The sequence below is a fragment of the Aphis gossypii genome, chromosome 2 (assembly GCF_020184175.1).
Source record: "Aphis gossypii isolate Hap1 chromosome 2, ASM2018417v2, whole genome shotgun sequence".
In the NCBI taxonomy this organism is placed as follows: domain Eukaryota; kingdom Metazoa; phylum Arthropoda; class Insecta; order Hemiptera; family Aphididae; genus Aphis; species Aphis gossypii.
This window is the reverse complement of record NC_065531.1, coordinates 74,628,046-74,652,526: the sequence shown is the minus strand read 5'-3', so window position 1 is coordinate 74,652,526 and position 24,481 is coordinate 74,628,046. Positions and strand designations below refer to the sequence as shown.

Below are 24,481 nucleotides of genomic sequence, written 5' to 3'. Positions count from 1 at the left end.
TAATACTTATAATATTATACGTACGCGGCGAACGTCGGAATTGATGTGATATAGGCAATATTATCATGTAGGTATATTCCGGTCAAGGAGATTACGAAACACACCCGCCTCTCGGCAGCTGCTGCAGGTTTCTTCTCGGAGACATACTTCGCGAGAATTTCGGACGCGGCTGCCGCTACAACAACACTATACATAATAATAATACACATATTATAATGTCTAATCATCGTATACCGTCATCGATAATATATTTACATGAGCTCGATTTCGTAACCATATTTACCAGGGATACGAGTACACTATACGGTAAAGGTACCTCTGCGCCTATCGGTTTATATACGCGTTTATATCCCATTACACAATGTATAATATATTATAGGTATTTATAGTATTCGTCTTCTGTTCTCACAGTTTTAAAATCATTTTATTTGTTGCTATCGATTTGTTTCCGTTGAGCTGTTATTAATTTATTGAAAAATGTTTTTTTCCGTCTTACAGGACCATGCGAATGTTTAGACAAACAAACGTTGCGGAAAAAAATGGCAAACCGTTGGTAACACCGGACATGGACGGTCGTTTCTACCAAACGGTTACCGCCGTACCGGCGATCGTTCTCGAAGAGAGCCCAAAATCTGCCGAAGTCAAAAGAAGTATGTCCATTATTTAATGTTTATTTTATAATATAATAATAAATAACTAGATCATAATATTATATTTAAGTATAGCAGGTATATTATTATTTATTATGGTAAACGTATCTTAAAAATGTGTTTACTCATTTTTGTAAAGTTATAAACGCGTACATTGTAGTTTGAATTTACATTCACAATAATAGAAAATCTGGAACGATTTCTACATCGAAGGTCTTTTAAGTCGACCATTGAAGGTATATGTGATTATCTAGACGCGATTTTGACTATAAATTAGATACTAATAAACTACAAATTACCGCGAATACAGATGCGTTATGTTTTTATCCACATTCAACGTTTCGTCATAATAATTACTTTACGTCACTGTATTATTACCGTCACTTCTCATGTTTACGTTCAAAAATATTATAGGTCGTGTATTTACTATAATTTAACGGTACACCGAGGTTATTAATTATGTTAGGTATTGATTTTTATTAGGCTTTCAAATTTCGAATTCTTAAACATTAATAATATACTGTAAAATCGGCTTACCAAGATGAATTAAATTTAAAAAAAAGATATTGCAGATATTCGAAGAGATACGACATTACAATAGCAGTATGTTGAAAATTGAAATAAGACGGCAAATCAGTGTTGTAAAAATTTCTCGTAAATTAAAAGTTTAAAAAACCAATACTGCAGTGCGTCAGTGCGTATACACAATCCGCTATTTCTTCCCTATATACATTGTATACAATAAATTGTTATGCATTTTATTTGTAACAATGACCGTGGTTTGAACGCTAAGCAGAGGACATCAAACACGTTTAGAATACATTCACCAGTCACAATATTATGGGCTTGGCAAGCTCCCCATGCGGTTGACACACACTATACACGTAAGAACCCATACACTAAACGAATTTGGCATAAACCTTTATAGGTTAAGATTCTCTACATAAACCTTTTTACATATAAACATATTATACATACATTTTTTTTAGCATACGCTTTGTTCAAACACATTTTAAGAGTACGTTTGTGCATAATGTATAGTATATAATATATTGTAGATATATATATATATATATATATATATATGTATACAGAGTGAGAGAGAAAGAGAAGTATATGGGATATCGCGGTATAAATAATGGTCGAAAATTTAACATATTTATAGGCATTTAAATTTACAATTTAACCTAATCGTTAAAATATTCGTAAATATAGGTATATTGCATATTATATATTTATATGTGTAAGTGTGGGTATCTGTGTGTGTTTTACGTATGTTCTGTACGTGTATATATTATGTGTACACTACATATCATTCAAATACCATCGGTTACAATGTCCTCCGAGCATTCCGGTTTTGTGTGTAGATTTTTAAGTGAAATATACCAGTGTATTACATTATTTTACACTACTATTATACGTCTACGTCGCATAGTGCAGTGTATGTGTAAGATATTATATTATTATGGTGTGATGTGGTGTGGTGTGGTGTGGTGTAGTGGGTAGCGGCGTGAAAAGAAATGTAAATAAACAAATAAGTAACAAGCGCTGCGGTGATCGGTTTTTTTTCATTATTTGACGTGGTTTTCGTCGTATCTCACTGGAAGCAGCCGCACTATGTCCGACTATAATAATATTGTGTACACACATATATATATGTATACGTATTCGAGTGTTGTTGAGTATACGTTTAAATGCCATTAGACTGTAGATCTCTAAAACACGATTCTTGACCATTAAACATTTTTTATGGCTTCGGTTACTGGTATTACATGGTTCGTAGTGGTGTGGCTGGACGCAAAAAAAAAATGGCAATAATAAAACGAAAGAAAGAAAGAAAGAAATAATATATCATACATGTATAATACGATGGCTACGACAGTAGTACCTAGGGCGTGTGTGTGTGTGTGAGTGCGTGTATGTGTCTTATGTATATAGTGTTATATAGTATAACTTGTTATAAATATATATATGTATATGTATAAACAAGGTAGAGGCACATCAGGCAGCACGCCACGTAACTCACGTTTTACATTATATGCACACGTTCTAATTACTACTGCAATGCAGTTTAATTGCTGTAGATCAATATGCAAGTGCACACCGCACACGTAATCGTATATAAATAACATGTGTAGGTATATAGGTTTTGGTGGAAATACATCATATGAGCTATATAGTCTGGAAGACTTCAGACGTCTGTCGAGAACGATAAAAAGAGAGAAAAGATAGACTATATTATATTATATGTACTATATGTATATATGTACATATATATAGTACAATATAAAGAGATAAACTCGTTAAAAACGCTTCCAGTCAATGTATTTGTTGCATTGTATTTTTTTTTTTTTTTTTTTTTTAATTTTTTTTTTACTCGACCGTTTTACATAATATTTATTGTAATATTTAACATTTCAAAATGCCTTGAGTAAACATCCTTCACTGCTTTCGATCGCATATTTGACATACCTAACTGCGAACACTATAATATTTTAATGAGTCTGTCTGTCTGGTGATTTACATTTTTTCGGTTGTAACGTCTTCGCGTTAAGCGTCTAAAAAGTCTGGTGTACTTATATTTTTAGTATTGTATATAGGGTTTGCTTCAATTGCTTGTATCAGTGTAGGTATCTAGACATAATAAACTTCTCGATAATTTCTATGAGTAATAAACTCCTCAATAATTTCTATGAGTAACAAATAATTTTTGTTCACAAGTCGGTTATCTGATTTTGGAACGATTACTGAAATAAACTCGCCTGAAGATCGAACGAGTACCGATAAAAATTACACAACCCAAGTGTCAAATCTAAGAGCAAGAAACGGAGCCCCGTAATTAATTTCCTATATTTACTTGATTACGTCGTTTCACAATCTCAGTGTTCGATCATTACACGTTTGATAACCATATGTGGTATAAAGCTCCGCCTGAAACGCATGTGCCTCTTAACACATATTCAACCGCCTTTCAAATTAATATAAACATGTTTTTCCTTCACCTCTCTCTAATTACTTATTCAAAAGTGCAGTAACATCTTAATACAAAACCGTAAGAATTTGTCAATATTACTATATTTACATCGAATTATTTGATAATTATATACAAAAATAGACACGTAGTTTCTTTTAACCATATTTATATATAGATATACATAGTGTGTATAATAAGAACATGCAAATTATTATGTTATAATGTTCAAACCGCTATTAAAATATTAAAACACATTATTCTACATGACCGACTGGAAAACTAAAGAACCTGATTTTGTTGAACATTCTGATCCAACACAATCCTGATTAAAAGTTATATTACATATTATGTTTATACGCAGAACATAATATATAATTTATAATATATTATGTATAGATATAAAATATTCGTATTCTGACATTTGAGTAGTGTAGTTCGTAATTCGTATAACCTGCAGACGACGGGTCACACTGTTGTATTTGATCGATACTCAGGTGAGACGTTATAAAAACTGTTCTTAACAATTTTAAATTTATGACATATTTTCATAGTGATGGTTTGAAAAAAAAATGCGCACAGCACGCGTAATTTAAAGCACTTAGTGATTCGGTTTCACATAATATATGTATATTAATATATTATATTATAGTTATAATTATTAATTACAGCCCTGAACCCAAAGTCATGTTGAAAATCAGCAGTTCTTAATTTTAGTCACTATTTTATAATATATTAGATTTACTACCTTCTATGTTTGTTATTATTTTTATAATCCTCCGAGTATTGACCTACTCACACAATGGTTGTTATTTGTGACTTTCAAGGCAATTAATCCCCTATATTAAATTATAATAAATGTCATGTCGGTGTCAAATAAACATATTTAAAGAATATATATTTGATACTATAGACAAAATGAAACGGAATATTTTTCTGGTAGTAATAAAATTTTAATTAATTTAATGTAATTATTATTAATGATTTATTCCATTTGATTTTAATTATATTGTATAATGTACGTTTTACATTTTTACGTCGTTGTCAAACAATTATAATATGATATTTATTTGAAACATAATATGCATATCATTAAACTCTGTGTAAACATTTATATTATAATTATTAAAATAACTTTGATAAATCATAATAAATTATAAATAAATCTTAAATAATACGATTTATAATTGTAAAATTTCATAGCAAAAATAATGCGCATTCATTGACTGCATCTGATTATTATTTTGACAAATAAAAATACGAGTAAAACATTTTTGCTAATTACTTTTCAAATTATGCGTATATATTATAATACTATATAGGGCATAACTATATGGTGGTCACGGATAGGTATTATGTTCATATACATTTTGAATTCCCAAATGATTTTTTATAGTTTATACTGTACATTTAAGATTGATACTTTTCAATTAAAACACTGGCGCCTGGTACAATAAATATGTATACCTATCCACGTGCTTATAATATGTTATAAATAATAATTATAATGCTAACACTTTTGAATAATCAAAATCGTGCACTGTAAAAAAGAACCGCACCTTTTTTTGTCGTAATAAAAAAAAATTGGTCCGCAATATGTACTTATATATTCACAAAATATACGACCATCGAAACTAGTTTTACGACGACTTTCGTAGACATGGTTGTGCGTGAAAAAATTATTTAAAACAAACAAACTAACCGTGTAATCAAAAGAACCCATATACGTTTTTGTATATGTATTTGCTGCAGTATTTCTATTAAACCGCATCACAATATTCACAACAATAAAATAATTAATTCTAAGTTCTAACCGTCCTTAATACCTATAGTCGGTGTCTATAAATAAATCACACTAATTTAAATAAAAATCTCGACCCGGGGGCAAAACGTTAACCCTTTTATTATATATCAGCGGCAGTAGCACGTTCGTATAATACCATTATACACCGCGGTCTGAAAGAAACACTACACAACAACGTCGTCTCGTTCCAACGACCTTGGGACACGGCGGTAATGAAATTTCGGACGTACAGTAAACCGGACAACCTTGAGTGGTACTCGAGTGGTTGATCTCAGTAGGAACGGCGGATGTGAGGGAAATCAGAAGACGACTTTAGCAGCGTTATGAAAAAGGAATCTAAAGTAAAAAAAAAAGGTTTCTTAAGTGCGATTGTTGCCGGTCACGATATCGCCGCACCACATAGATACGCCACTGTGTATACTCGTATATCCACACTACGCACAATGCGTGTATAAGCAATCTTGAGAGACGATTAGTACGCGTTCGTTAATTGACAGCTCGTTGTAGCGCAGGTAGGTATGTACACGAATGTTGATATAAATACCTACTAGGAAAAGAATCATTACCTCATACATTGAAATCTTCTTCTGATACGGCGGTGTAAGTTGTTTATAATATGTACTCATAGACAGGAATCGTGGTGTTGCCGTGAAAAGACTTAGTCCCTTAAAAAGTTTAAAGCTTATTGCCTATATATTACGATAGTTGTAGATTATCCTTATAACTTCATAGGTATTTCAGCTAAAATGCATAATATATAATAAATACATATATAGGTAATACTTGGTTCAATTTACTTTACAAAAATTAACTCTTTAAATAAGCGAAAATTGCAAAATATTCAAAAATAATTTTAGTACTTGAATCCTCTGTAAGAGATTAGTAGGATATTTTTATAAATTATCTAAACAGATATGAAATTACTACATTAAGTACAGCTGAATCCGAACCATCTTTATAAGGTGCCTATAGTGATGTATTCAGTATTGGTATTTATTATTAATACTTCACTAGCTAAATTACTATATAGTATTTTATACTATAACAGATTATTATAGTACGCGTAATTTAAAACATTAATAAACAGTGTATAATTTTGTGACAACACAGTCCTTGGCGAATGGGTCATGCGATTTTGATGTATGTATAGGTGCAAAACAATTTGGCAGCCAGCCCCACCTCCCGGAAATCATACCAAATTTCTGCCGATATAATATTGTAATACATGTATGAGCTATATAACAAGAATGTTGTTTTCGGTCTGCCGGAAACCACGAGCTGATTAATGATAATATAATATTATAAGATGGATATAATAATATTCGAGTTTAAAATTTGTTTTTATCGTTGCAGAATTGATTACTTGGGGCAGGAAAATGGGCAAGCGGCTGGAGGGGTTGCGGAGGAGCGAGTCTCGCGACTCGTTGGACAGCCTTTCGTCCAGGGACAGCGCTTCCACCGCCAAACACCAGCCCGTGTGGCCGCTGGGACAGCCGTCGTCCAGTGGCGACAAGTCGTCCACGCTTAAGGGGTTTTTCACGCGCATCGGGTCCACCGGCATGCTGAGCTACTCGCGACTGTACAGCAACAGCTTTCGAGACAAGTTGCAACTGTCCAAGAAGCAATCCGAATGCCAGCTGTACAGGAGTGTGTCCACGTCCCATCTGGCCACGTCGTACATGAAGGGCGACGACCCGGCCGACTGCCTGGACCGGGGGAGCGAGCCGCGGACGCGCGCAACCGCCGACCACGACACCCAAATCGAATCGCCCACCGAACCGGGTTACGTGCCGCTGAAGACTAGGAGCTGCGACAACATATCCAAGTTGGGCACGTCCAAGAAGCCCAACTTTCCGTACGCGTTCCTCAGGTCCAGGCTGTCGGTGCTGCCCGAAGAGAACGGTGGGGGAGGGGGAGGTGGTAGCGCGGTCGGCGGCCGCCCGACGGCGTTGTCGGGCTGCCGGCCGCGGAGCTGTGCGGGCGGACCGGCGCCTCACGAAATCGTGGTCACCGAGGAGTTGTTCAGAGAGATGGACAACGACAGGGAATACCGGCGGGTGTTCAGCAACATGAGTTCGTCCAACGAGTCGGGATACGACAGCGACGGTCCCGGCAGGACGCCCGACACGTACCACAGCCATCACGGCGGCCATCAGAAAGCCGCCGACGAGGACAGCGGGTTCGGGGACACCAAATCGTTGGCCACGGACAGCCTTAACGAGTTCGAGGAACACTCGGAGCCGCCGTCCAGGCGCCACAGCGACAAGGACTACAACGTGCCGTCTATGTGTCTCTTCTACAAGAAGAACCGCGAGATCAACGATCGCATAAGGTCGGACAGACAGTCATCGAAAGACACGCCCAACTTCCACCGTCGGATGTTCATCAAGAACCGTTCGTCACCGCCGCCCAGCACCGCCGCCGACCAACTGTCGTCGTTACCGGTCGATCTCAACAACCTGCGATCCCGCATGCAAATGGTCCGGTTGCTCAAGTCGCGGTACGAGGACGACATCGGCGTTTATTTGAAAATGGTTGTCAAACACGTAGCGAATTACAACGAGACCCGGTTCGTCGTGATAAAACTAGAACCGGGAAAAATAGCTTACAGGTATGATGAAAACCCGTCAACACGAGGAATGTCCATTGTTGATGACTTTTCTGGACGGCGATAATATAATTTTTTTTGTATTTTTACTAATGTTTATATTTGTGTTATTATTTAGAGATGGCAGGATTAGAGTCAATGATGAGATAATAAACGTCAACGGTAAATTATTGCGTGGTATCACCGACATGTTCGAGGTAGAGAAAATACTGAATCACAGTTTTTCCATTGCAAACAAGTATTACGTGGACATCGTATTGTCCAGATCCGAACAACTAGACTCGACCGTGATGGCCTTTGATCATAGCCACAGTGCCGCTGAATCTTCTAAACAGAACGCAATTTCCGTCATCAACCGAGTGCTGGCCAACAAAATGAACAACCACTCGTCAAAATCCCCAACCCCGAGCATGAGTACTGTTTACATGTCCGTAACGTTCTACAAGGGTACCGGTCATAAATCGTTGGGATTTAGCATCGTGGGTGGGTCCGATTCGCCGAAAGGCGAGATGGGAATATTTGTTAAGACCATTTTCACAAGTGGCCAGGCCGCCGAAAACGGGTCATTGATGGAAGGTATGTATGTTATACTATTATAGAAACGTATACTCGTATGGTAAAACATAATACTTACTCCGTAAATAAAATAAAAAAGATTAACAGGATTAAATGAAATGTTTATTTAAAATTTTAAAGATTTATTTAAAGATTTTAATTAAAAACTATAGATGAATAACGAAATCATATGAACACTGATCGCATGAAAACGTTTACCTAGAATAGAATGGTTTTGTAAATGATTATAAAATCTATATAACCGACACATTATCGTATTTTATAGTCCTATTATAATCGAAAATAAAAACGTTTTACACTTCCTATATAGTATAATAAAAGGAACACATTTTATTTTTTTACAATATTTACCAATATATCTTCAAATAAGGCTATAAGTATTATAGCTCATAGGTTATAAATAAATTCTACTGTTAGCGGTCAAAGTTCGAATAATAATATATTATGTCGGGTTTAACAAGTGGTAAATCTACCTCTGTACACCGACGAAGCGACTCGTTCGACTCTATAATATAATTGTGTACACGCGTAATGCGTATAATGTATACCTACACAATATAAAAGAAAACTATTTCAATGAATATAAATAGGTACGATAGGTTAGGGAGAAAGGGAGAAAGATTATACGAGAGTGAACACGAGGAATTCAAAATCGTGAAAGCACTCGTCAACCCCCACACAATCCCGACTCACCGCTACGGTTGTACAGGGTGTATCACGAATATTTTACACTTTTACATTGAATTAATATGTTACACATCTCGATGATACACACTATATTATACATTATAGTCAATAATAGCAGTGCTTGTCACATTCCATGCGTAAGATAATTATATATTTTATTTAACGTCTCATGTATTCGGATTTTTTGCAGGTGACGAAATACTGAGTGTAAACGGCGAATCCGTCAACGGGATGACGCACGCGCTGGCCATAAATTGTTTTAAAAAGGTGCGTCAGGGTCCACTGGAAATAAAATTATGCCGGAGAAAAATAATTCCAGACACCTGTAGCAAGTGAGTAGAGCGAACGACGTCCATCTTTTTGTTACGCCTGAAAACCGAATGACCCAATTTTGTTGTACACACGACCGATATTAATTTTATATATTTTTTACATATACGTACAGTAGAACTTTAGCGTCGTTTTAATGAAGGTAGTAGACAAACATGTTAGCTACCAGCTAGTTTGCCGCGAATGATATATTCTTGTAAAATGAAAATGTTTAAGTGTTTTTTACGTTTATTTTATATAATATACTGGTGCATGCAATAATTTTTTAAGCAATTTCCTATAGTTTGTACGCTTATTGGAAAACATGATTTAAAAAAAAGTGATTTTAACTAAAATACCTTAAATAAAATATAAAAATGCAACAATGTGTGAATTATTTTTTATTACATTTTATTGCGATAACCGATAGATATTTTTATGAAATTTATCTTCCTAATGTGAAAATGTATTAACACGGTACTGCAAAGCATATTTTACATATTATAAATAGATAAATATAACACCGAAATAGTTAAGCCCACCAATCAATATTACACATAATAATATGTAGCATTATAGAACTAAAAATAACTATTTAAATACAAGCGAGAGAATAAAATATTATATTATTATGTGACATTTTTTTGAAAGTCCTTAAGCTTTTCTGGTAATATGCACCTCAATTATTTGTGTGTCGTCGACAGCAGTATATTTATGATTATGTCATTATGACGTATTACCTATGGCTAATTCCATATTTGTTTTTCCAGTGACAATCGAAGTTTCAACAACGACATAATAACGACGGTGTCAACAACGACAATTACGACTACAAGTACTCAAACGTTTTGAAGAACTCGCTCATGGATTTGATGTTTTCGTTTTTATTGTTACATTTTGTGTGTATATACCTATATATTATATTATTATTATGACTCCACGTGAAAAATTGTAAAATAATATAATAAAACATTGTACCTTTACGGTTTTACGTATATATCATGTATTATATTATATATTATATGTTGTTTCTTATATTTTTACATGTATGTTTTGTATATTATGATGTGTAATAATATTCGTCAAATACATAAAAGGATTTTTTGAGTGAGCGTTGTAGCTCCCCCCAATCTAAAAAATTCAGTTTAACGATATACATCCATATGACTATACTTATCGATATATAGCTGTATAATACGTATACTTATAGGCCATAAGTGTGGCAGTCAATTTATTTTTCTATGCCCTACCTCCCCCCTCTGAGACTAAAAAATAAGTAGCTGAATAGAAAGTTTTGAATGGTATTATAGTATAAAGCGTTAAAGCCACCCTACAGATTTAAAGCCCTAAGTCTACCTATGTAGGTAGAATACGTACGATATTATAATGCATGTGTATAATTAATCTGTACCTCGTTTTTCTATTACCTATATGTAATATTTAGTGTTAAAACTTTAAAAAATTAACCATAATCGTCACGTGTTATCATCGTGTAATTTATGCCTGATCAATTTTGAGTTGTATTATCTGATTTATAAGTTGATTTTTAAAATTAGTATATCATCAATCATCGTCATGCTGTTAAAAGGGTAATCTATTATAATACAACAAGATTATACAAGTTATTATAATAACAAGAAAATTATGTAGTTTGGTAACCCACGACATTTCACTACATCAGTGTGAAGTATAATAATTAGCAAGGTTGCTAAAATATCAATTTTTAAAATTAAATATAATATTTTTAAAAAACTGAAAAATTCGCGAAGAGTATATAGTTAATGACATAACAGTGTATTGGTACCAATTTTTATTGTTATGTACTTATTTTAGTATCACATATATTTTTCATTCTCTCTATTGGATATAATTCGAAACCAAAAGTTTAGGTAGTCAGTGGAAATAGAATATAAAACTCAAAATGAATAATACCTATCAACTTAAAAATAAATAAATATAATACATTTATATTAATAATAGTATTAAACTGTAATTTTCTCAAGTCAGTTTAATAATAAGTGAGATGATGTTTTTGTTTATCATCGCAACGATACGGTCATCTTAATGACACCGATTTTAATAAATTAGAAAAGTACTAATTTAGTTTCTATATAGTAAGCACCTAAATATTGGGCGACTAGAGTAGCACGAGTACACGTTTTTAACGTGTAATTATTGTTAATATGTTATCAAGACCTCAATCCTTTATAACTTAATAAAAAGCCAGTTAGTGCAGTTGTGAACAATAATATTATCATACTTAGAAGGTACCTACATTATAATATAACTGTTTTAATTATGCGTATAGGTACCAGTGTACCACAATGCGGTGCATGTTATATTATTATGTTCGCTTACGACACACACGCGCATTTAAGATGTTATAATACATGCGTACAAAAACGTATATTATTTTTATACTAAAAGCCTATTGTATTTTTGTACTACGGAGACGAGGACTTGGCGGTTTTTTTTCGTTCTCAAATTATAGTTATAGGTACACGCCATATATATTATATATATATATGTATATAAATAGACGGATAAAGGCAGTCTCATTGTTTTACGCGTATTATACAAGAAGATCAATCCGGATTTCGCACGATCGGTATCTCGCTATTCATTAGACGCAAACACGGCGCGACTCCGTAAAGAGTGTATTATTATTTTATACGTACACCAACGAATGTATAATGTATACACGTATATATTATATAAGGCTCCGGAAGTCATCGCTCTAATTATCTGGGTACCTACGTCGTCTCGTCGAAAAATAATGACGGATAAACGACCGCCGCCGCCGCCGCCGCAATAATATTGTCCGCGACGTTCCTCGCGTAATTTCCTCGTATATAGGTATGCAAAATTTATCGTTTCACTGTCCATTGGGATTTACGCAAATGCGAATCGTATGCGCGGCAGCTGCAGTAGATATTCTCAGAGATAGAGGAGCTATCGGAATTTCGCTAGATAATATGCGTTTAATGCCCCCATTCGTATTGACGACGTCTTTATCGCGTGCGATTGACTATTATATAATAATATTATAATGTGTTGTGTATGAGTATAGTCCACTTGAACCGTTTTCTTATAATTCTATTTAAAATATTTTGATTATATTATTATTGGGCGAGTGATGAGTTTCATATTATGCGATCATTTATTATAACAATAATATTATATACAATTGTAACGTGTTTTCGATATACTCGCGGTATACATACGGTCTCGATATTGCAGGTATCGTCGTGATTCGTATAAATCGTACGCATTTCCGAGGTTCGAGGTTGGCTTTCCCGCTTATGCGCGGTGAGATGGTTACGTAAAACGTCACTTTGTCGGTAATTCTCAAACGGAACTGCTCGTCGATCTCTCTAAAGGCTTCGATAGAGAACCGTGGCCGTGATACAATCTCATTGTGTCTTGTTTCCCCGCCTTTAAAGCTCCAAGAGCCAACTGCTGACGATGTACGATTTCTCAACCACCGGCGAAAATCGCATAACGATTTGTCACTTTTTACCGATGGCGCCTCGGGTCACTTGTTTTACAGTGGAAAGTTTTTTACATTACTCCGCTCCGAGTTCTTTTCTCGGAGATATGCGAAACGGTTTGTTCCGTCGAACCGCCAATATCTGAGGACGTGGAAGAATTTAAAACGATAAGATCGCGCCGCTGTATTTGAGAATTCCTAACCTAACAGTCAGATATACTGCAGATATATTACATGTTAGAGATGGTTTGAGATTAACTCTGGTGGAATATCGGTTGAATACGGCGAGGTTTACTATACGCATATAGTGGGTAGCAAATTTTACAGCATTGGACAATGCCCAATGATAGCCATGGACCAAACTTTTTTTGGCCGAGATCTACTAAAAATTTACTTCGCCTATGTGAAGATCGACTTCCGTAAAAGCGCAGTATGCTGTAAAGTGTCAACAGTTTTGATAATATATACATCAAAATAATAATTTTAACTAAGTGCCAAAAATGTTATTATAACTCGCCTAAAATATCAATCCATTCAATATTCAAGACGATAATTCCACAGTGCAAATTCTGCTAAAGGTAAGGTGTGACATTTGTATTCAATACGTATCACGCTTAATTATATTAATATATGTATATAAGTATAATAAATAATATAAATATTATTATAAATACATAATGGAAAACTCTCGTACTCATCCCCGTACTAAGATATTATATTAAGTAATAATATTTAAGACTTAGTGATGAGTTGAGGATATCATATTATAATGTATTCATAATACACTTTAATGCAAATACAATAATAACCTTTAATCTAGAGTATTAATATCCTAATCTTAAACTAATTCACCTTTCGCCGTTATCCTTTTTATTATCTTATTTTTAACTCATTTCAATATAAGTATTTTATTGATCTACAACGATCGTCAACGGTCAGTACAGTATACTAGTATAGATTACTACAGGTCATAATATTGTATACTATTCCCATAATATTATCAGAGACGGATCAAGCATGAAGCCAATGTATTAAACTTGTAGGAGCTAAATGCTTATAAATGTGTACGGTCCCGAAAGAGCCATTTGTCTTACTATAAATTCAAATTTATTCATATCTGCATTCTGCATGATAAATAATAACGTAAACACACTATTATCATGTATGGAATACGTGTTTTTTCTAGAGAGTAGTCAATGTCCATACTTACGCTTCAAAAGAAACAATTTAAACAATTTGTCATAATACGCACGTATGACTGTATAAGACATCAACATTTTTTTTCCTTGTTATGAATTATAGCAATATAAAATAAAATACACAAAATAGTTCAAAATATTGACATTAAATACACTATTTTAAAAAATCCTTCACAAAATCGCTACAACAAAATTATTAAGTATTATCGTTTTTTTTTTTTTTTTTTTGAGTACTAATGGATATTTCAAAACTATAAACAATATAAAATATTGATTTCTAAGTGTGCAAATAAATATACACATATCTATATTATGTGCTATATAGTTTATTGTAGTTACATTACACATTTACACCAATATAATTTTCCTATTTTTCTTTATTTTTTCATTAAAGAAAAAACACGAAAAATAACCATTTATTAAATAAATTTGATTGGCTATCATCATTCACCGACTATTTTAAAATAAGCAAACTCGTAGGTAATTTTCCACTATGCTAAAGAATTAAAGAAAACTTAATATAATAATAAACACAAGAAAGTAAAACCTAGTTAAGTTTTGATTTTAACGTAAATAAATAAAAATTAAACACTAATATTTTATTTAAAATTTGAAATACCTAGAAATAAAATAGATAACATACAATATTTAAACAATATACAATAACCCATTGCCAGTATTATCCAAATACAAAATAGGAAAAAAATTATTCTTTCTCCGTCGATCTTAAATTCTTAAACCTAAAAATAAAATATAAATTTCCTAAAATATTATATTATTATAGTTATATTATTATAAATAATATATAACAATATATTAACTATATGTCCTTGTATAAGCAGTCTTGACTACTAACTATACCTAGTTATTGATTATAAATGGCTCTTATAATTGCATGCGAATTTCTCAAATAGAATTTTTAATCAATAAAAAAAGGGTTATCAAGCTTTGCTGTATAGTAGGTATCGAGTGGACCTCAGACATAGAGTAGATCACTATAATGGATGTATTAAATTTGAACCCAATGATAATTGATAGGTATTATTGTATACGAAAAACGATTCTTAACGGAGATGATTTGTCAGCCTAGGATAAAATTTCCAGTGGTTGATGAAAAAAGTGGTCAATGTCTTAAAATTAAATCATGTACATAAAATACCAATTTTATAACAATAACTGGTGTATGTTTCAAGTTTCTACGAATATTAATTTTTAATCTAAAATTATTTGATAGTACCTAAATCGTTATTTTACGCGTGCATTTTTGATTTCGTAAAAATTTAAACTAAGGATAAATTTTTTTTAATTGGCCAACTTTCAAATTTTTTTATAATTATTGTAAGCCTGCAAACTTTATGGTAAATATTGTATTAAATTTTCGATTCTTAACTACTTATACAAACATTTTTATAAATTTTAACTACAAAATAAATTTCAAATATTCATAATTTTGATGAATTTTTGTTAACATTTGAACTTTAAAATGCCTATGTATTCTTATAATTTTTGAACCACTATAAAACTAACGTATGAGGAACTTTGTATTATATTTTCAAGTATATTGACTCAGCCAAAACATTTTTATTAACATTTATAAAAACAAAACTAAGCAAAAACGAGTATTTCAAATGCCTGTAAAGAGCCTTTAAATAAGCGGAAATTTTGAAAATTAAATCATCTGAAGAAAATGCCAATCTAAATAACTAAATAAAGTAGCAAAGGTATAAGTAGTAAAGGTAAAGTACTTAGAACTTATAAATTTTGAATAATAACATATATTTAAAATCATTTGACGATAAATCGTTATCGTTACGCGATTTCGTAAACATTTTAAATTTAGACACTCGTAACACTTTTCTCCTATAATGATGCTCGAGTTTTCTCTATAGCTATTAAAAGGAAAACCTTGTATTGAATTTTATAAATTTTCAACTATAAAATTATTTGCAAATTTTTAAGATTTTGACATATTTTATAAAAATTTGAACTTTAAACGCTTATAAAAAAAAATCTTGATTAACGATTTTTAATTTTTTTAACTGCGATAAGAATAACTTATAAAAAACTTTGTATTACATTTTTAAGTTTTTTTCAAAAATGTTTTATCGAAATTTCAAATATTCACGTCTTTTAAAGATTTAATCATTACCATATTTAATTTTTTTTAACTTAGCTTTTTTTACACAAAGTTATAACGTAGTATTTTTAGTGTGATAGGTATATATATAGAACATATAGGACATATACATGATTCAATTTTTTTCCGTGGTTAAAACAATTTTTTTTATAATGATCAATATACGAATGACATATGCGATATGTAAACTGCAAGTTTACAAATTAAATTTGTACAATAGTCAAGGTTATAGCCAAACTTAAACGTAAAAATATTATTTAATTGTATATTATGTAGATGAGCAGGTACATTGAAAAGTAAATATACTTTTTAAATAAAACCATCATTTTTGTAATTTAATCAAGGTTTAACAAACATAAGTATCATTACGCCATTACAGCTACATTACAACTACAAACAATAGTTTATGTATTACAAAAATATATTTTTAACAGCTTTTATACTAAATATAGTATAGTTATATCAATTATATATTATATTATTAACAATCATAACAAAATTGACAATTTGGTGAAAATTAAATGTTGTCGTACAATTCCACGCCAACGGCAAAAAAATCAAAAGATATGTATAAATTATTGTATGCGTGAGTACTTGAAAAGATTTGAAAGAGTATATAGAGTTCTGCAGTTCGAGCTAAAGGAATTCGCGCGCGAAATAAAAGTGTTGTAATACTTTTGGCTAGGGATCGGAAAAAAGTCTGACGTTTTGGCCAATGGCAATCCAAGCACATAAAAAAAAAAGTATGTAAATTGTGAAATAAACTTAATTAGGTTTAGATAGGTATATAATCGATTGAAATCAGAAAGTATATATTATTATATAGACTATATGCGCAACAATGAGGGGTGAATTTTTTATTGTCGTGCGAATTCAAAAAGCACAATAAAAGACCGGACTCGAGCTGCAAAGGTATGGGGGATTTTTAATGTTTGAAAAAAAGAAAAGCAGTTATATAGCACAATTAAGAAATGGGATTGACGTCGCGTCTTTCGCGGTATACCTACATAAAACATACTTGGCGGAGAAAAACAAATCCAACGACGGAAAACGTATAAAAAACTTATATAGTACCATATTTATATCGTTATTACCGCTCGCCTATAAAATGTTTAAAATGCCAGTCGCGACTATAGTTGGCGCGCGCGCTATATCCATACAACATATATAATATACGAATCGCGGTCGTACCTATATAGGTATATCGTATAACCTAACCGCGGTTATGACGCGACCGTAGCGATTAGGGCTAGCAAAAGTGTCGCAGTCCACCGACGGCGACCCGACAGCGACGCCGAAGAATTCGGAGCGGTGCTCGGAGAGGGCGTAGTGGTGGCGGTGACGGCGGTCGTCGCTCCGTAGCCCGGCGGACTGGCGACCTGCATCAGCACTGCGGATTCGGTGGTGGCCGCCGTGGTCGTATCCACTGCCGCGGTCGTGTTGTCGGCTGTGGCGGCGGCAGTCGTGTTGGTGGCGGCTGTGGCGGCGGCAGTCGTGTTGGTGGCGGCTGTGGCGGCGGCGGTCGTGTTGGTGGCGGCTGTGGCGGTGACGGTCGCGTTGGTGACGGTGGCGGCGGTGACGGGAACCTCCTCGGTGACGGAGTATATCTGCACGGTAATGGTGGCCGCGGGCACCGCGGTGCTGGCGTCCACGCGCGCTACCGGCTTCACCGGTTTGGACGGATGGTGACGGTGGCCGCCGGGCTCGTGCAACACGTCCGCGGTGGACGAGTCGTAGTCGTCGTACGCGTAATCGCCAGCGGCCGCGGCCGTCGCGTTCCACGCGGCCACCTCCTCGGTCATGTACACCGTGTCGTCGGGCGGCACCGTGGCCGTCTCGCCGCCCTCGAACGTGGTGGCGCGCGCCGCGGTGACGGCCACCGCGGCGACGACCACGGCCACGGCGGCGACGACGACGGCGGCTGTGCGGCGTACCGTCTTCTGCTGCAGCGGCTGCGGGCGGCGATAATCGTCGTCATCGCTCCCGCGGTGACGCCGCGCCGTCATCGTGATCGCGGCGATGATGGCGATATCGAATGACGCCGCGCGGTAGGTCGTGCGAGCGATCGCGAAACGACGACGACGACGACGTTGTATAAAACGATAGTAGTAATATAGGTACAACGATGATGCGCGTATAATATTATTATTATTGTGTACTGGCGACGACGGCGGCGGCGTCGGTATTGCCCATACGAGATATCGCGCGCGCGTCGATATATCGGCCCCGCGACGTTTATTTTTATAACTATCTTTTCGAGCCCGGGGCGCGGACCGAGCGGCCGCCGCTGAACCGCAACCTCGTCCGCTGATGCCAAGACCGCGGTTTTCGCCGAAACGGATTACGATTTTCGCATCGGCCCGCAATAACACTGAATCGCGCGTGACGATAACGCTTCGACTCGACCGATAGTAATAATAATAAATTGTGCGTAATATTATTATTATTGTTATTAACGTAGGTACGTGCCAGGGACGCGGCCGAGTCGTACGAAAACGTTCGTGTCGGCGTTTCGAAAACACAAGGCGACTTTTGTCTGACGCGATATCATTTTTGCCGGAAAAACGACGCACTGCGATCGACTATATAATATTGTCATGACAATATTATGATAATAAATGTCGATCGAACGTATATTATATTTCGGACGGTCGTCGTCGGCGACGTGATGATTTAAGTTTTAGCAATTGCAAAAATCAAATACGTATATTTATCCGCGCGGTTCATATACGTTTTGCAGTTTTGCTGTACCAATAAGTCTATAAAAAGGACTATTATATAGCAAAGTGTACCTGTATCGGTGTATAATATATTTCCGTAGAAAAAGTAACCGAAATCGCACTAAATCGACTTTTTCTCGTTACACGGATGTTTTTAAAATATGTAATAATTCCAGAATATTTTAAAACGACATTATCCGCGGTTAGGTGAGTACGTCATCGTCATAGTCGAGTGGACACTGCGAGCGTAACACTCGTAGGCTATAAATCGCTATAATAATAGTATATTATAATGTAGGTATAGTTTTACTAGTTTTAGTCGTTACTATTAACTTTACAAAATCATTACGATTTAATATTTAGAAAGATAAAACTTTATATGACACGTGAGAATACACGAACAATTTTTACAAAAAAAAAAAAAAAAAATAAGTAAATATAATATATACGAATATAAATGGAAAAATTTCGTTTTTTTTTTTTTTTATTTTTTATTGTTGCATTTTCACGTCTACGTCGTTATAGTATCTCTAAAATCGACGAGAACTTTTATAATTTACAAGAAAATCACGGTACATCGAAAACTGTACCAAAAAAAAAATCAAAAGTCAATGATGAGTTGAAATTGAAGGTAGGTAGTTTATTAAACTGTAAAATATTATTTATAAATAATATTTATAAAAATATGCAGATAAAAATATGCAATGCAATAACTTACAAACGCTTATACGAGCCGTATAAAATAACACTAAAATAATAACATAATGTACCTACTATATTATATTATTATGATATTGGTAGAATATTATAATATTATCGACTATCTTCGCGGTCGTTGTCCTCGCGCGGACGTCGCGATTGTCACAATATAATAATGTATAGCAAGCGCGCGTCGTGACTTATTACCGCCGCGGCGCCAACCTCCTCGTCGTCGCCGGTATTTGGACGGATGACAATCATCATTGTTTTATTAATTGTATATATTTTAGGTCTACTGTTGCGCGCAGACGTGAGCACGTCGTAAGCGAGTAAGTATTATATTAACAATATATAATAATATGTACTTATTAAATACCGAGTGCCGACGATGACCAAGTTACAAGCGCGCCAAAAACTATGACCTCCTCCTTCTCCTCCCACCGGCCCAACATCATCTTAGTCGTCGTCCGTCGCCTAAACGTATTTATTATAATAAAATGTATTACGGATAAACAGATTTATAGTTTTATTTCGAACCCGTTTTTATACACATTGCAAACATTATAATATATTATAGACTGTTAGCTCATAGCTGTTTTATATTTTGCCCAGTGGTGAACCATAATGCACAACATATTATTATATTCAGTACCTATACCCAGTCTTTATCCCCTTGGTGTAATATAATATAATACCTATATATAATTATTCATAACTAATAAGCAATAAAATCAATAATAAACAGTATATACATGAAGGAATACAAACTTTGAATTAAATCGCTTTTGTTAAATTAGCAGATTATTATTTATTACCATTCCACCGCAGATATCTGCTACAAGAGTGCTTAAGTGTTAAGATTTAATAAAAATTAATCATTAGTGATAAGCAAGGTTTGTGAGTTCATACTCTAAAAAATGTCTAAACAAGTATGCACTTATGCACTAAAAACTGGAAAAATATGCGTTGAAATATGCCTTTAAAAGTTCAGAAATATGCATTTATATGCACTAAAAATCTAAAAATATGTAGATTAAAAAATAAAAATATTATAAATAAATTTTGGAATAACAAAAAATTTCAATTCATATTTGTAAAAGTTATAGTTCATTTTTTTAATTAATGTAATTCCAAAAAAAAAAATTAAAAATATCAATCAAAAATCTAATAAAATAAACATCCAGTCAGTCAGTCGTTTGTGTCTGCACGTTTGTAAGCGCTTTATTTGCTCTACACATTTTATTTTTAATAATAATGTAGTGTTGCAAAAACTCCCATTTATTTTATACTGTGCAAAAATAAAAATTGTTGTATTTTGATCAAATTTTGGTAAAAATATTCAAAATATAAACAATAACATTTCACATCTCAACCACAGTATCTTGAAATGAATTTCCATGTCACTTAGCATTAAATACGACTTACCAAGATTGATATACAAATGCATGAACTCACGAGCCCTAGTTATAAGAAACTATAAAACAAATTTTTATAGTCAATTATAACTTATATAGTTGAATACACTTAATTTTTTTATAATGTCTATGTAAATTATTTTGTCTTACAAATATCAGTTAAAATTACATTGTTTAATAACATATAATATAAGGAAACAAGGGTTATTTTATTTTTATATAATACATCATATAAATTATTATACCTAATTATAATTTTAACAAACTCTGAGAAAATGAATAGCTAAATAGATAAAAAAAAAAGGTTGTAGATTTTTAGAAAAATGTATTATTTTCACATTCTGCAAAACGGCTTCTTTATCACAAAGTTTAAATTGGGTACAACATTTTAATAAATTCAAATTTGAAACTTATTAGTCATACTATTTTTGAGTTTTTAATTAATAATTTTTTAATGAGTTTGCATTTTATTATTATTTTTATAGTTTTATCACATATTTTATGATTTTTTTTTTAATTTTTCACTTATAAATATCTTACACATTATGATCGTATATACTATATAGGACATAGGTACTTAACTAATATAATTTTAATGTATTAAATTCAAAGTTCTATTAATAAGTTCTATTTTAATCTCAAATTTGAGAGAAATTAATTTTTTAATGGTAAAACATATTTTTTTACTCACAATTTAACTTATAATATTAACAATTAATAATACTTATGATGTAAAACACTATAAAAATTTAAAAAATAGTCAAAGTTCTTAGGTCTAAATAATTATAAATTATAACACTTATTAAAAAAAAAAAAAAAAAACAATACAAAGAAATATTCAAGAAATATTGTTTATTATTGTTTGATAATTAAAATAATTAGAATAGATTTTATAACATTGTCAGTAAACTCTTTTGAAATAATTTACAAAATTTAAATAAACTTAAAATAACTTAATTCTTAAATATTTTACTGATAATAAGCTTATATAATTAATTTATTTGGCAATCAAATGAGTCATCATAATTTGTTAAAAAAATATATTGCTATTATAAGTACATATTTTATTAAAATATATATATTATATACATAGATAGGTGTTTGCTTGAAAAGACATTGTTGCAGTCAACTATTGAGACAACCATATCTTGATAAAAAAAATGAATCTTGCAGTACCCTAAAAATATATATATATTTATTATATTACATATTCTATTGAAATAACTACATTATTAAATGTAATAATAAATATTTAAAACAATTTAATTTCTCTTATTATACCGTATTATACCATAAAATATTTCCCTGATTTCATTAAAATAAGATGACTCATGTAAATAAGACAAACAACTTTTAGATTTGATTTTATATCAATAAGGTATTACATACAATAATGTACCAAGAGCATAACGTAGCTACTAATTTAACCTACCTTTATTATCTTATTGATACAGACAAGTTTTAAATAGTATGTACCTACCACCAATACTTAATATAACATGTATACAATATTTAAAAGAACAATAATTTGTATATAACATACACACATACAATAGAAACTTAACTTTCCCAAAACAGAAAACCTACTCCCAAAGCATAGTAAAAATATAAATAAAACAAAAATAGTTTTCTTTAGATAAACACAATTTTAATAAACAATAATTTTAATTGATCCTAATTTGTTACTAAAACGTATGTTTAATAAAATCTGATTATATTGCTATTATTGACATAATAGCAAAATATTTAAAACAACAAATTTTATTTTTTCTATAATAGTCTATGAACTAATTAAAAACTAGTTCAGACCATTCTAATAAATTAATGCATTTTAAACAAACCAAGTTTAAGAATATTCTTCTTCGTCATCAAAAGATAAAACTAATTTTTCTGTTCGTTTTTTCTTTTTATTAACTCTATGTTTTTCTTCAGATTGCGGTGTACTTTTAGCTGGACGCTTGAAGATTATCCGCTTAGATAAATCTGCTGGCTTACTATTTTCTTCTGAAAATATTTTAAATACTTATTATTTAGATTTTCCAGGTATTTAAAAGCAAAATGATATTAATAACTATTTAAGGAAATTAAACATTTAATAATTGTATACCTTGTTCTTTGGCTAATGCCTCTTTAGATGCTTCTTCTGAAGTTAAATCACCTTCAGTTAATACAACCACAGTAGGCTTATCATCATCATATGATTCGTCATCATCAAGAGTTGGAAGTTCAAGTTTCTAAAAACAAACAAAATATGACATTAAAAAAATGTTTGTGAATATTACATTAATTATTATATATTAATATTAATATTAACTATATAATAGTTATATTAGGTACATTTTAAGATATAAAAAAAAATAATAAATTATTTAGGCATTAATTTTGTAGTATTTATAATTTATGGCAATAATTATTAATTTATATAATTAAAAAGGACTTTTCTTTCAAATTTGTTATTCAAAGTACACCTTATCATGGGCTTTGACATATTTAGTTTTTAGTAATAAATAATAATAATACCCACTTTTGTATCAACTGTTGGTCCTTCTTTATAGTTGGCTGCTTCTTTTAATTTTTTTATAAATGATGGTTCTCGAGGTTTAATATATGAAATCTTATTTCGTTTTGACATTTTAAAACTTATTTTATCAAATACAAATAGTGTATGTTTAAGTACTTAGATTCCTAATCTTGAACACAAACAGTTTATAAATGTGTCTTAGGGAAGTATACCTATAATCAATTCAAAAACTTTTAAAATACTATTAACCAACCAGAAAATAGAACACTAAGTAAAAATCTGTTTATAATTACTGGAGTTTGAATAATGAAATTTAACAGTTGAATAAAAAATAATTTATCAATTATTCAATAACTTTACTGATTATTAAGATGTATATCACACTATCACACTATCATTTGATTACAATATTACAGCTACACAGCTACTGTATTACTATATTGTAATAACTAATAAGTATTATTATTTATTATTTATTAATAAAAAAATTAAATTACTTGATACTTACAAATCTTACACTCTTATTACTACCTATTATTATATTATATTAATAAATTATTTATAAAATAGCTTAATAAAAGTTAATACTAAAGCAGCTATTGATAACTTGTCAATGATAACATTATCATTACTAACTGTGATAGTCGTAAAACAGACATTTGAAATTTATGTTCTCTGCTAAAATATCATTTAAA

The 24,481-nt window shown here is 32.3% G+C and overlaps 3 protein-coding genes across 6 annotated transcripts in view; 1 reads left to right on the top strand and 2 right to left on the bottom strand.

The window, feature by feature from the left end:
- The window catches only part of LOC114128477 (uncharacterized), a 48,912-nt gene extending 38,264 nt beyond the window's left edge, over positions 1-10,648 (top strand). For all 4 annotated transcript variants that reach the window (XM_050199141.1, XM_050199140.1, XM_027992992.2 and 1 more), the window contains 5 exons: positions 499-650; positions 6,779-8,036; positions 8,152-8,609; positions 9,487-9,628; positions 10,376-10,648. In XM_050199141.1, the coding sequence (XP_050055098.1) occupies positions 499-650; positions 6,779-8,036; positions 8,152-8,609; positions 9,487-9,628; positions 10,376-10,457 (2,092 nt within the window). In that variant the 3' untranslated portion in view covers positions 10,458-10,648. The remainder of the gene's footprint in view (positions 1-498; positions 651-6,778; positions 8,037-8,151; positions 8,610-9,486; positions 9,629-10,375) is intronic.
- A 6,089-nt stretch (positions 10,649-16,737) lies between these two features.
- LOC126549765 (antifreeze protein Maxi-like) lies at positions 16,738-19,488 on the bottom strand. Its single transcript, XM_050200125.1, has one exon. The coding sequence runs from the start codon at positions 18,435-18,437 to the stop codon at positions 17,655-17,657; it is 783 nt and encodes a 260-aa protein (XP_050056082.1). The 5' UTR covers positions 18,438-19,488; the 3' UTR covers positions 16,738-17,654.
- Positions 19,489-22,102: 2,614 nt separating this feature from the next.
- On the bottom strand, positions 22,103-24,145 carry LOC114128479 (uncharacterized protein KIAA1143 homolog). Its single transcript, XM_027992997.2, has 4 exons — positions 23,790-24,145; positions 23,373-23,499; positions 23,107-23,269; positions 22,103-22,442 (listed from the first exon to the last, which is right to left on the bottom strand). The coding sequence occupies exons 1-3, from the start codon at positions 23,895-23,897 to the stop codon at positions 23,112-23,114; spliced, it is 393 nt and encodes a 130-aa protein (XP_027848798.1). The 5' UTR covers positions 23,898-24,145; the 3' UTR covers positions 22,103-22,442; positions 23,107-23,111.
- Positions 24,146-24,481: the final 336 nt, after the last annotated feature.